The sequence below is a fragment of the Ambystoma mexicanum genome, chromosome 14, assembly GCF_040938575.1.
Source record: "Ambystoma mexicanum isolate Mex_15411 chromosome 14, UKY_AmexF1_1, whole genome shotgun sequence".
In the NCBI taxonomy this organism is placed as follows: Eukaryota; Metazoa; Chordata; class Amphibia; order Caudata; family Ambystomatidae; genus Ambystoma; species Ambystoma mexicanum.
In genome coordinates, this window is record NC_090940.1 from 176,504,886 (window position 1) to 176,518,913 (window position 14,028).

The 14,028-nt window shown below is 45.3% G+C and overlaps 1 protein-coding gene across 1 annotated transcript in view; it reads right to left on the bottom strand.

The window, feature by feature from the left end:
* Nucleotides 1–14,028, bottom strand: part of CHP1 (calcineurin like EF-hand protein 1) — a 225,055-nt gene that overhangs the window by 35,155 nt on the left and 175,872 nt on the right. The window contains exons 5-6 of the mRNA XM_069638857.1: nt 10,793–10,854; nt 9,952–10,074 (exon numbers count right to left, since the gene is read on the bottom strand). Coding sequence (XP_069494958.1) covers nt 9,952–10,074; nt 10,793–10,854 — 185 coding nt within the window. The remainder of the gene's footprint in view (nt 1–9,951; nt 10,075–10,792; nt 10,855–14,028) is intronic.

Here is a 14,028-nt window from a genome sequence, read left to right on the forward strand (position 1 = left end):
ATGACCTTTTTCCCCGAACAGGTCTGTAGCCCAGGATTGGACATCCGGTCGAAGGTCCATGGCCTTAAGCCATCCCTATCTGAGTAAGACCACTCCATTACCAATCTGACGATAGCCAGTGTCGGTGAGGTCTACGGAAACAGTGATGGCGTGGTCAGATGCAAGCTCACCCTCAAGGAGAATGTCCAGCGCCTCTTGCTTCTTGTCCTCCGGTAGGAATTCCAATAGGGGCCCCAACTTGTACAATAACTCGCGATCATAGTATTGCCATAGCGTTAGCCGCCTTGATAGTCGTGGCATCGGTCGTGATGATTCTTTTGCCAAAGGAGTCAAGGCATTTTCCCTCGTCTGGGGGCATTAAGCAGGATGAAGATGGGTTGGACGATCTCTTCCTGGATGCTGCAGCGACTACGGAGTCTGGGATAGGCTGTGGGTGGAGACAAGCAGCAGCACACTCTGGAGCCCTGTACTTTTTGTTAAAGCAATCCTTCTTTGGAGGTGCCATGGCAACCAGACAGTCTTCCCAGATGTCCTCCAGTAGAGGTATTGCTATAATGGACTTCCTGCACTGCTCTCTGCCTGGATATAAAAAACGCTCTTTCCTTTGCTCCTCCGGGGCCAAGCCATCGTGGGCACCGTGGACATTAGCGCATGGAAATCTGCTTCATCCGGGGGAGAATCCCTGAGGGGCAGCTCATCTGGCTCACCATCCGCAGTGATGAAGTCTTCAAAATCATCTGTATTGGAATGGGTGGGGTTGTGACCTCTTCCGGCTCCGTTTCTGCTCCCTTGTCCGTCAGTACCTCCGGCACTGACCAACATCTTTGTGTCTAGGGGACAGAGGGGACAGGGAGGGTGAGGAATCTCATTTCGTCTCTGGAGGGTCCTGGGGCCTCAGACGGCATTGGTCTGTTAATGTTGGCCACCAGTGGTTTCAAAGGCAATGCATGCAAGGTTGCCACCATTGTTGTCAGTGTTGCCAAAAGGTCCAATGAAACGTTCCTTTGAGGGTACAGCTGCTGATGCTCGACTGCTTTTGACAGCAAAGGATCCCACTGGGGCAAAGGTTGTAGAGACTGTACCACCCCTGCTGACGACAAGGGGTTCAAAGGTGGTGGTCTAATGAGGCTTGCTTCACCCCAAGGTGGACGCCTCAGTGGCGATAGGGGGAGATGACAGCTGTGACACAACAGCTTCCTCTTCTGACTGCGAAAGGCTTGGTTCTGGGACTACGAGGCCACCTGGTAATAGAGCTGCCATCTCCAGGTTTAGAAACAGTTCTGGGTCATTCTGGCTGTGCTTCTGCTGTGCTGGTGTTGGTCTCTAGGCCAACAGCTGCAGTGACAACGGATTGGCAAGATTTTTGACTCATCAACGGTGCCGTCGACAACGGTATAGTCGATGAAGCGCTCATGGTTGTAGTCGTCGAGGTTGAGGTCAATGACTGTTATTCTTCTTGCTCAAGGACTGTGTTGACAGTTTCGTAGACTATTTCGTCGTTGACCATATTTCTTTTGTCGATGTTGATGACGAGAAATCTGCGGACGAAGACTTCGGCGTAGAAGACCTGGAGTGCGACGAAGGTGGCTTTTTAGCTTACTGCATTAAGGTCAGAGAGGAATGCTCACCAGACTTGGTGCTCGACCTTGAAGCAGATGCCTCCTTGGGTCGATGGAAAGGGCTTCGGTCCTTTTCCTGCCCTGCTTCTCCTTGGGTACCGACCTTCGAAGATGGCCAGTCCTTGTGAGACGACCTCGAGCAGGCGCCCAAGGCTCCCCTCTGCCTTTTTTCACTTATGACCTGGTCGAGGCATGACTTTGTACCGAAGCAGAGTCAGAGGCCTCACCGGCATCTTCCAGCCAAGCGACAAAGCAACAGTGACGGTTGTTACGCGTCTTCGACGAGAAAGACTGGCAGATCTCGCAGTCCTTGATGAAATGTTGCGGATGAAGGCAATAGAGTAATTCCTCATGGTGATCCTCCACATAAACGTTCAGCCCACATGGGCACACACCCTGAATAGGCACTTTCTTGTGGATTCCGCCATGAGGTAGGCCCAAGTGCATAGTTGACTTGTTTGACGATATCTGGCGGTGGGAATGTTTGACGGAGGTCCTGTTAGTACCGGGTGGCCAGTCGAGCGAAGAAAAAATTACTTTCTTGTTGAAATACAGAAATGTTATATAATTCGAAGAAAATTGTTGAAGAAGATTTTGAGGACTCCCAACACTAACATGCAGTAATAAATCTGAAGATGGCAGACAGGGGAGGAGCTAAGGGAGCGCTCCTATTGGCTGTGGGCAGTATGACCCAAAACGACGATGTGAGAGAGAAGTTTGTTTAATTTAAGCTGCTCTATTTTACGGAGGATTCCCAGCCTGACAACAGGGAATATTCACAGCATGTGAATCTATGAAAGATCCAATGCTGGAGAACTACCATGCTTGTTAGTTGCAACAAAGGATACTAGCAAATATCAAGAGGAGAAGGGGGGAAGGGGGTGATCAATTAGTTATGTGTGAAGGCTGTTGCTCTAAGAAGTAAAATTACCAAAAGGGAAGTAATTTGTACTTTCCAAGATAGTACGCACAAAAGGGTGGTCAAAAGGTTAACAGGTACCATGGCACTTACATAAACTTTTTAAAAAAAGGCATAAATGCGTGTCCTTTCCTAACAATAATTTCAGATCGTAATGGGCTTTCCCTTACAAAGACCATCAAACTCAAGAAAAATGTGTCCTATCTGGTGGATTGACCGAACAACACAGATAAGACATTTCAATAAGGCAATTGTTTGTAACAGGATGGGTAATGGGAGAAATGCCTTTAGCCTATAGGAGTTTCTATCTGAAGAAATGGGGTGCTCTCTCTGAACACTAAGCACAAGGAATCAAATATAGTGAGTTGGGGTTTCCTTTATTGCAGCAATACGTGTACCCTGCGCTACTTAATCTAGTTTGTCCTACAATCACAGGGTGGAATGCCTCAGTTTGACAACCAGGCAGAGTTTCTAGGAAGTAGCACCCAGCAGGCTCCTTGGCAGCCTAATTCTAAACCCAGAAGCATGTGCATAGCATCCTGCATGCTTCTTGAAATCAATCAGACACGGGGATATAATCTAGTCTAGTCTAGTCTAATGCACTCTCCACAGACTATAGTGCCCAGCTCACTAAATCTTCAGGAATAGAGTGCTCTGCTCAGACACCACCAGAATCTCAGCGTTGGGGTGTCCCTTGGGCAATGCTTCAGTATGCAGCTGGTTTCCCATATGCTTTCAGGCCTTCACAGCTCTCGGGCCCTCTGGCAGCTCCTGGTATCGGTCACCAACCCTAAAAACATGCTCGATTCAGTGACGTCTGCTCCTATAGGGAGGTGTTGGACGAGTATGTTCCTCCAACAAGGATTATTTTATTATACCACCTTGGCAATCTGCCTCACTGGTACCTTCTCCATGCGTTGCCGAGTCTTTACAGGACATATGGCCATTTACATGTCAGTCTGAAGTCCAGTCGCTGGTGTGTGGCTCCACTTTTACTTTATGCGGTTAACCAGCAGCACCCAGATCAGTATTTTCCCATGGGGTTTCTTACTGGAATTGGAGAGCAGGCTTGAGGAGAAAGTGCTGCGCTCCGGTCTTCATGCCCGCACAGTGAAGTCTTTTCCCATGAGCCTGGTATTCATAGCATTGAACACCTGCATTTAAAGTGTCTGCTTTACAATGCCAGAACTCTGGTTTGCACTCATAATGTGTATCAAGAGTTGCTGTAAGTGGCATCATGAAAAGCTAGTCACCTGGGCTAAGGAAAAGGGAAAGAGAAGCCTAACTTTGTTCAGAAACTGACGTAGATCTACTCAGATGGTCCTTAAGCCGGTACCGAGAGGAGTACTCCGACCCCAACCCTGTCCTACTCCTCGCAGCTCAGGGAACAGGCCCGAAGGCCCTGGTAGGCAGACTTTCCTCTTGCCGAGTCGACCTCCGCTCTTGGAGGGGGTAGGTCATAGTATCAATCTGATACGGATTGAATCTGAAGCACAACGCTTGCTTAGTATCAAGGCTCTTCCACACTTTCAATTTCAGAGAAGACCTCAGATAACGGGAGCACACATCGCCTGAAGAAAAAGCTAGCATCTCTGAAGACTGGGCATTCAGCATCCGGCCGTTCAAGTACGCAAACATTCTCTCTACAGGAGTGAGCAGCCTACACTGCCAAGAGCTTCATAAAGAATCTTGGGGCCGATACGAGACAAAATGCAGTGAGATTAAAGGGGTTGTCCGGCTAAAAATTTTATTTAAAAAATAGATAGGCAACATTAAAAAAGAAATACTAGCACTTTTTTTTAAAACTTCCTATGTAAAATTGTGAGCTATTCAAGCTCAAAATTCGCAAAAGCAAGCACATGGGCGCATCCATTTTGTGAAATGGATGCCTGCCTGTGCTGGCTTCTGCTTTTGCGGCACTAATGAAGGAAAAGCCAGCCAGCTGTAGTAAACAAAAGCTACCGCTGGGTGGCTTTTCCTTCATTAGTGCTGTACGCGGAGGGCGGGGACCGGAGACCAGAGCAGGAAAGCTGCAGCTGAATCTCGGTAAGTGCTATTTATTTTTTTATTAAAATAAGCACTAGCTGCGGTTTTTTTTCTAAGTTTTCAGGACTGGAGGAGCCCGGAAAACTTAGAAATAAAACCGCAGCTTTAAAAACGTTGTATTTATGTTTGCTGTCGCTTTTGAAGCGACCGCAAACATAAATACGTTATTGTGTTTGAAAAAGCTGCAGTTTTTCTTTCCAAGTTTCTCAGGCTCCTCCGGCTCGGAGGAGCCTGAGAAACTCGGAAAGACAAACCGCAGTGTTTTCAAACACAACCGCGTTGTGTTTCTGCCTAAATCCGCTTTCCCATTTGGGGCTCTCGGGCTCCCCATGGGGAGCCCGAGAGCCCCAAATGGGAAAGCAGATTTAGGCAGAAACACTGCAGCATTTAGCATTTCCCATTTGGGGCTCTCGGGCCCCCCGTCGGGAGCCCGAGAGCCCCAAATGGGAAATCAGCTGTAGGCAGAAACACTGCGGCATGTAAACACAACCGCGTTGTGTTTCTGCCTGCCTTGGCTCTCACTTTGGGTCTCCGGTGCTCCCTTGGGGGAGCACCGGAGACCCAAAGTGATAGCCACAGCAGGCAGAAACACAACGCGGTTGTGTTTGAAAACGCTGCGGTTTTTCTTTCCGAGTTTCTCAGGCTCCTCCGAGCCGGAGGAGCCTGAGAAACTCGGAAAGAAAAACCGCAGCGTTTTCAAACACAATAACGTTGTATTTATGTTTGCGGTCGCTTCAAAAGCGACAGCAAACATAAATACGTTTTTAAAGCTGCGGTTTTATTTCTAAGTTTTCCGGGCTCCTCCAGCCCGGAAAACTTAGAAAAAAAAACGCAGCTAGTGCTTATTTTTTTTTTTTTTTTAAATAGCACTTACCGAGATTCAGCTGCAGCTTTCTTGCTCTGGTCTCCGGTCCCCGTCCTCCACGTACAGCACCAATGAAGGAAAAGCCACCCAGCGGTAGCTTTTGTTTACTACAGCTGTCTGGCTTTTCCTTCATTAGTGCAGCAAAAGCAAAAGCCAGCAGAGGCGGGCATCCATTTCACAAAATGGATGCGCCCATGTGCTTGCTTTTGTGAATTTTGAGCTTGAATAGCTCAAAATTTTACATAGGAAGTTTAAAAAAAAAGTGCTAGTATTTTTTTTTAATGTTGCCTATCTATTTTTTAAATAAATTTTTTAGCTGGACTACCCCTTACTCTGTCAGTATGTTGCTAGACACTGATGGGTACATAACATTCCACATTCTGAATGTCAAGGGACATCACAATCTGGGCTAGAATAAACGTCTTGAACCTTTTCTTTTGCATACATTTTGTGAAGAGGTAAAGACCTAGAATATGCTATAACCTTTATTTTGGCCATAAAAAAGTAACTGGACTTCCGGAGCTGCTACTCTGGATTGTCCAAAACCAGAGATTCCCCCCATCACAAGAGGGAAACACTTTGTGACCCATATCCGCTGAAGAATGGGAATCTGTTCATCATGAATACTCTGCTAGAATTAAGAGTTTAGCAGAGATTGGGGCAGTATTCTGAAGAGGACCTGATGTGTGAACAGGATCTCTTCTGCTTAGTCTTCTAATCAAGCTCTGGAGCCACAGAGCCAGACTTCATTTCATAAAGGTGACCAAATATGCTTGCCTTTCTCTACTTTGCCATTTCGGTGTCATGAAGACTGTTGCAAATCCAAGCCTCCCAAATACTGTAAAAAAATAAATAAAAAATACATAAATTAAAAAAAAAAAATAAAAAAAATAAATAAAATAAAAAAAAAATCACATTAGACCTGCAGGCCAAGTTCATTGTTCATTAATCTACATACTCTACCTGAGAAAATTGCACTCACCCCATGGTGTCAGGTGACAATATATGTGCCTGTGCTTTCTGTAAAATGCGGCACGTCATATTAAGCACACTTCATTTTCTGTGCAAAACTGCCACCCAAAGGCTAGCCAAGCACATTGCAACTATTTCCCCATTTATTGCAAACATCAAATAAGGTTTAACACCCCCATACTAAACATTCCCATTACAAAAACTCCAGAAAATCCAGACTGCAGCTGTGCGCATTGTCCACAAATTGGCTTGGAACGACTCGGTATCTGCAGCACGGAAAGAGCTACACTGGTTACCAGTTTCAGCCAGAGTCTTGTTTAAGATACTGACCCTCGCCCATAAGAGTGTGCTAGGGATAGCTCCCCAGTACCTCAGAGAAAGGATGGTTACATACCAACTTACCAGAGATTTACGATCAGCCAAAGTACATCTCCTTAGACTTGATTGTATATAAAACAAAAAATAAAAAAATAAAAAAAAGAGTAGAGGGAAATGGTAGTTCCTTTCTGGTTCTGGCGGCGCAAGCCTGGAGCGAACTGCTCGAATCATTGCGGAAAGAGGAAAACCACATTGTTTTCAGAAAACTTCTAAAAACAAGATTTATGTAAACATCTGATCCCTTTAGAGTGTCTCAATCTTTCTGTTTAACCTTTAAGCGACTGGGTGCCCTCGGACTATGTCGCGATATAAATAAATTAACATAACATACTCGCGCCAGGAAGGTAGAGTACCATGCAAATGGTACATGCCCTTCATAAAATCTCACTGCCCAATGCAAGTGGATGGCACTGAAATGAATAGACTGGTGGGATGGAGAGGCATTGAAGTAATCTTCAGATGCACACATCGCAATGCCAGTGCAGGTCCCAAAAACATTTGCAATTTTCCTTCTTTCAAATACTACATGCCTGAAGTATCTGTGGGTAACATAATAGTAAAGTCAGTATGCGCAGAAAAAAGTGAATCGTTTCTGCAGCAGCCTCTGGCACATCTGAAAGACTTCTGGCACCACTGGTGCCAACTTCACAAAGGCAGCCTGAAGATAGTTTAACTATTTGCAGATTCATCTGCTGGAGTGGTTTCGCAAGATGAATACACTGAAGGAGTGTGTTGGGGCGGGTCAGAAGGAGGACATTTCAACTATGTATTTTATTAAATAACAAATACAACTCCTAGCTTTCCCTATCTCTATGGGGTGGTTCCCTGCCTATTAAACTAAGGTGCTAGACAGTCCCCTTCTGAATTTCCAAAAGAAAAGTGTCCACAGTCCAAAATAAGTGTAACTGATCGTACCACTATACCAACAATTACAGGTGTGTGAATGCCTCCCTTCTCCTTGAGCTTGCTTCTTGCAGGTTTCTTCTCCTCAGTTCTCGTCAATACGGTATCGTCAAGTCGTCTCTTGGGACTCCTTTATTCAGTTCATATAGTTCCATCATGACTTTATTACACCCGTTTCCTTTCTCACACGTTGGCCTCTTGAACCCTGAACAACTGTTTTGCTCCTATAGGGTTGCTTTCCCCCTTTCCCAGGGTTGTGATACCCAGTCTCTGCAAATCTCCCTTTTTATATACTCTCCTAAGGTCAAAATATTCTCTTTAGCTTCTTTGTCTTGACAGATATTCCAGTTTACCCTTTTCCTCAGACGTAGCTCTCTTTGTGCGCCTTAAAGTTCCTATTGCATTCGTATTTCTCTCATTAAAACACTGCTTTTCGCCTCAGGTGTTGGTTTTCTAAATTCAGTGTGTCTTTCAAGGTTTATTGCATTCAGGCTTCTCTTGTCAACATCATTCCCTTACGTTCTCGTACATATCATAGTCAGATAACGATTCTGACTAAGCCTTCAGTGTCTCCTGTTTTCCCCTTTTACCTGGGCTTGCCTGGGATAACATCACTGGGGCCTTTGTATGTTCGGGGGTTTGTTGCCTTCATTGTTTTCTCTGCATTTTGCTGCTCTCTGGCGTCACAAGCTCTGTATTCTTCCTCGTTATGGATCGACAGTTCTATGGGTAACCGAATTGGAGGAGATCGGCCCTCCTAGCAGTCCCAGCGTGGTTGGAGGATCTGCCAGTCCACCATGTGATTTCCATGGTCACGCCACCACTATTGCCTTCCCTCTTTTTCGTTCAAACTCACGGTCTTTACCGTCTGCAGTCCTTCCTGCCATCTCTGGTGTTAGGTATCTCAGCCCCCGCTTGTTGTGGCGTCTCTCCAGTTCAGCTTCTTCATCCCAGTTAAACAGGAACTCCTACTCAAAGAAACATTCATTTTGTTTGACAATATCCAATGGTAGCTGCTTCCCAGTCTCTATATTGTATGTCCTTTAAGTTGTTGGATATTTCCAAGTAGGCCATAAAAGAATTTGATAGTTCCTCAGAGGAGCAGGAGTCCTTGTCCCCACAGAGGGAGTCCCTCCTGGTGAGGTCCCACTTGCCTCAACCGCTAGGGAGGGTGGCGGAGTAGGCTCACCTACGTTGCCTCACAGGGGGCGGGGTGGGAGGGACTCCCCCATTGGGGACAGGGGCCAATTCCCTTGATTCGTCGCAGTGCCCATTTAGAAACACAAGACCTGTGCTCACACAACGAAAGATTACAAGTTTGCAAAACAGTCTATGGGTGATAATCCTAACAATGGAAAACCGAGAAAATAAAAAAGTGAGTCAAACACTTCAGTATTGGCATGGTGTCCTCTTGCTTATGCATGCTTGCACAAAAGCATGACCTAATTAGAACTGAGAGCCACAACAGTGGAAGGCCTGGTCAGCCTTGCTTAGAACACAACTGGTCAGACTTTCACCAAGCTCAGGTCTTGGATAAATGAGTTCAGAGCATCGTAGAACACAAGAGTGACTTTGCACAGTTATGGTAGTTACAAAATGCTTCTGCTTATTTTAGACACACTTAATTTATAGCCCCATATGACAAATAAATGAAACTAATCTGAATAAGCATAGCATTGAAGCAAATTGGTAACAGCAGATGGGTATTAAAGGAGATTCGTAGGCAGGACAAAAAGGTAGCGCTAAGAACACCAATAAGCTGATATGGGTTACCCATTTTGTCTATGAATTGCATTTCAATGCTCAGGTTCAATGGAACAATTTAAAAACGACTCCTGGTCAATCGTCTCTAGACACCTTAATAAAGGAGGCATCAACTAACCAGACCGAGTCATTTGCCAACAAGCCATGACTGAGAAGGCAATAGTAAAGATCATGCTTGGCCAGCACACGTTGCCATGAATAGCAGGGAGCTTTCTGCAAAGTAACTGGGTGCGCATGACCCCTAAAACTCCGTCGTCGCCCAGTGTGTATTGCCCTCTAAAAGCTACATATCACATCTGAAAAAATGTGTGGGTTCAGACTAATATTAGCACATATTAAACCAATCTCGTCTCCCATAGATCTGTGTTGTATGTTTGCTTCCAATATCCATGTGGATGCAAAGGTACACATTTTGTTCATTCTTATTTTTCTGCCTGCTGAATTTCAGAATGTTTCTCTTTCGAGCCACAAGAACATGGTCTCACCTTGACAAACTCTGTGAAAGAGATGGCACTGTCACCGTCCTGGTCAGCCTCTTGAATGGTCCGGTCAGCAATGCTGCCCAACTGTTCATCGGAAATGTTCACACCGACCATCATGCGCAACACCTGTAGGGACAAAGATTGGAATTGGGTGGAATACAAGGTGTAGGTCTCCAACAGCAGGGCTGCTGGACCACCAATCGCAGAAAGAGCAGAAATGCTGCACGATTCTCATTCTTGCTATTCATTCCTTCTAACCCAGGCTTCCACACTCCAGGACTCAACTTGTGAAAAATATTGCATCTTTCCCTAAGGTTTTACGCCCTGCCCATATAAATTCGCAAGTCCCCTTTTAAAATCATCATTAACCTTATTCTAAGGAAGCTCATAGCAGCTTCAAAGGTCTATGTCCAAAAGATACAACCTAAAGCGAGACTGCTTAAGAAACCCTAGCAGTGGACCTAGCTAAAATAACATAGGACCATAAGTAAAAGGAATGAGAAGTGAAACAAAGGACAAGGGTACATATTATATAAGTACAGAAAAGGAGTAGTGAAGGAGAAAGATGAAGGAGACACCCGTCATAATAAAATACAGTAAAAATCCCTTCAAAAATAAATAAAAAATAAAATCGTGACATTGTGAACATCAACAAGTTGACCTTTGGTTAGTCGACTTCCTGGCAGTGTCATTTTAGAGTGACTCTACCCAAGGAGGCAGACGTTTGGATGTGGAACCCTAGAGAACCCATTCTAGGCACACAAAGCAACACCGACAAGCAACTATACACGGCCAAAGCCCAAAGATCTGCGGAGTGCAGCAGGGTATCCTGCTGCAGAATTACCTGAAGGAGCTCATCCCGAGAAATTCGGTCATCCTTATCCAGGTCATAAAGTTGGAAAGCAACTGGAAGGGAAAGAAACAAACGTAAATCCTTTATCCACGTTTTTCACTTAAAGGAAGAGGACATCAAGTGTCAAGAACACAGGTCAAGAATCCAAAAAACAACAAATATGGCACCTATGAATTATGACTTGAAAGATAAACTCGCCATGATAATTCACAGACCATTGCAGCCCTTTATTATACCATCTCTCCCCAACGCCACTCCCGCCACCTACTACAGGAAATTTTTAAAAAAGTAGGCAATTGTTCACAGAGGAACACCCCTATTAAGCTTCAATGATTTGAATCAAATGATGAGATTAAAGGTATACTCTAAAAGCGGGGACAGCAAAAACTATTCCTGGCCTGCAAAAACCTACTGACCCGCATTACAATATTTTCCAAAGGATTACCATTTGTGGCAGTTACTGAATGGAAACGGTAGAAGATTTCCAGGAATACCATATGCATTATTGCTGAAACTGTACATACATTTATTGTAGTCAATTTCTGCTCTCATTTTGAGCATGGTAATGGATTGTATAAAGTAGTGGATTGAACTGCTGCTGTACATTTTTTTTTAAATGCAGAATAGGCCCATTTTGTAATGTTCAGTCATTAAATTGGAAAGGGGGTGCGAAAGGCATCAGATCCCCCCACTTTTTCATCCCCTTCGTGCCTACATAGAATGCATGGATTGCCGCAAAGAAACAAAATTCTTCACTAGACACCCTACAATGTTGAAGCTACAAAAGGAGAAGTGTTAGAAAAGAGGCACATTGCGCTCTCCTAAATCCTAATACCATATATAAGGCTTTTGGGAAAAAGGACCCATCCACTACAGCTGAAAAGGTCTGGAGGCTGGAACACTACAACCAACCTATGTGTGAAACAGTATGCACAAAAAAAGTCCAGGCGCAGGTTTTTATAGTGTGACAGTATTCAGTTCCTGAGATAAACACACTGTCCAACAGTCTTATGGTAGAGCCAAACAAAACTATTATAGAAACACACACACACACACACACACACACACACCCCCCCCAAGATTCTTATAACTCAAGTCAAAGGCCTTTAAACGGTGTGAAAGAATTGGTGGGAGGGAGTGGGGCATGCACTGCGGGAGCTGCAGGGGTGAAGTCACTCTCCTCAGCTGGGGTTATGACTGCCAGAGTATTTTTTTTTTACAATGGTGCATGAAACAAAACCCTACAGCCAGTAATTGCTGTGATCGAATTGATCGTATGCGCGGGGGCTGCACAAGACGGGAAACACTGGTCCTGGATCCGGACCCACTCCTGGGCAGCAGCCAAACTACTGTTGTATTGAGTCAAGGGTGGGCATGCAGAGCACACAGCCTTCCTTAAAAAGAACAAAGCATGTGTGGTCACAGCGAGAGCATGACGGGCACTGAACTTGCCTCAAAAAACCATAACAATAGCTTTAAACTTGCTTACTTATAAAACAACGGCCACTTAGACATCATTTAGTCTTGCCATCTGTGGAATGCTCTGGTGGGCTTTTGTGGGGCATCTTCTGGATACAGCGGGATCCACTTGGTATTGTTCAGAGTGAGCAGCAGCACGATTGGTAACCATTTCATAGGTACTCGCCGACACTGGCTTGTCATCTTGGTAATCTTGTTGGTGCCTCTTCCTCTGGAGGCTTGCTAAGTGGCTCGTTTCTGAGGGTCTTGGTTTTATTCTTCAGAACCAACTCTACTTCCAAGACTTCTTGATGGGAACTACAGACGGTGACCATGGTACTTTTGTTTTCGGTAACCTCCCAGGGCCAGTTTTCAACTGGTAAACACAGTTTGTGGAATGGAGTATGCTTTCCACTAGAACACTGCCTCCCCACTTCTGTATCTGTGCTGTCTAGTCAGCGTGGTTTACCTTTGTGTTTCATGGCCATTTCTTTCAAACTTTGTTATGGTGTCCACCTGTCAAATTGCTTGATAGATGACATGGAAGCATAGTCTTGATGTTGCGACTTTAGAATGTTTCAGCTGGTGCAGCATCGGTGGATGAGTGCGGCAAGTGCTGTAGGCCATTAGAAATGTGCATGGAACTTCTTCTCTGCACTCAATCCTGATTACCTTGTTTAACAGCCTCATGATCCTTCTTCCTGCTCGAGGCTAGCAGGACAGTGCTTGTGTTGCACCCAGTATCATTCCATGAAAGTCTTGACGTCTGCACTGTTGAATAGAGGCAATTATCAGACTTTACTGCAACTGATATGCAATGGGCTGCAAAATCTTCAGTACAGGTACAGTGTGAGCAACCGTGGTGTGGACGAACTCCACCTCTCAATACCAGGAGTTATCTATTATGAACAGAAAATATTGGTCAGTCACAAATTTCCTGTCACAGTACAATACTCATTGGCCGAGATTCTATTGGTTGTAGTCTATTCTTCGCAGCATTTGCTTGGGACCATGAACACATCTAGACGAGTTTCTCAACTGACGTTACCAGGCCTAGGGAACCATATCTTTTCCACAGTTGCAACCTTGTTTTCAGCATACCTTTGTGTTTGACATATGCCAATTGTGTTTTTTCCAGAGGCGAGAGAATGACATAGCTGGATCCTCGCAGCAGGTAATCATCACTTCTCAAGGACAGCTAAAAGCAGGCACGCCACAGGCTCTTCACTATCTTGGGCCTTATCCGTGCACATGATAGGAACCCTGCCTCGGCCCTGCACCACCTCTCCTCCCAGGATATCCTTCCATCATGCAACTTCGCCAGCTGCATCAGCAATTCTTTTTGTAGAAATGCCTTGGGGAGAAATTAATTATGTGGACGTGGTACTCTGTCCTGGTTTCCTCTAGGCCATGTAGTTCAGGAGCAATGTTCAAGTTCCGCAAAGGTTGGCAGACGGTTGTCCATTCCAGCCCTGAATTCTAACGATACTCTGTACTCTTCCAACTGGAGTAGCTGGAGGGTGCAGAGTGGTGCCCTCGACTGGAAGTAGTGGCTTATGGTCAATGAGCACAACCACTGCGTTTCACAAATGAAAGGGCCAAAAGCCTCAGAAGTGCCAGGGCCTTCTCCTTCCATTAGGGAATACATCTGCTCTGTGGGAGTGATCGCCCTACTGCCAAATGCAACTGCAAGATTATCACCTCCTTTGTTCACTTGGAAAAGCACTGCAGCTAGCCCTTTTGGGCTGGGATCAAGGAACACCACCATG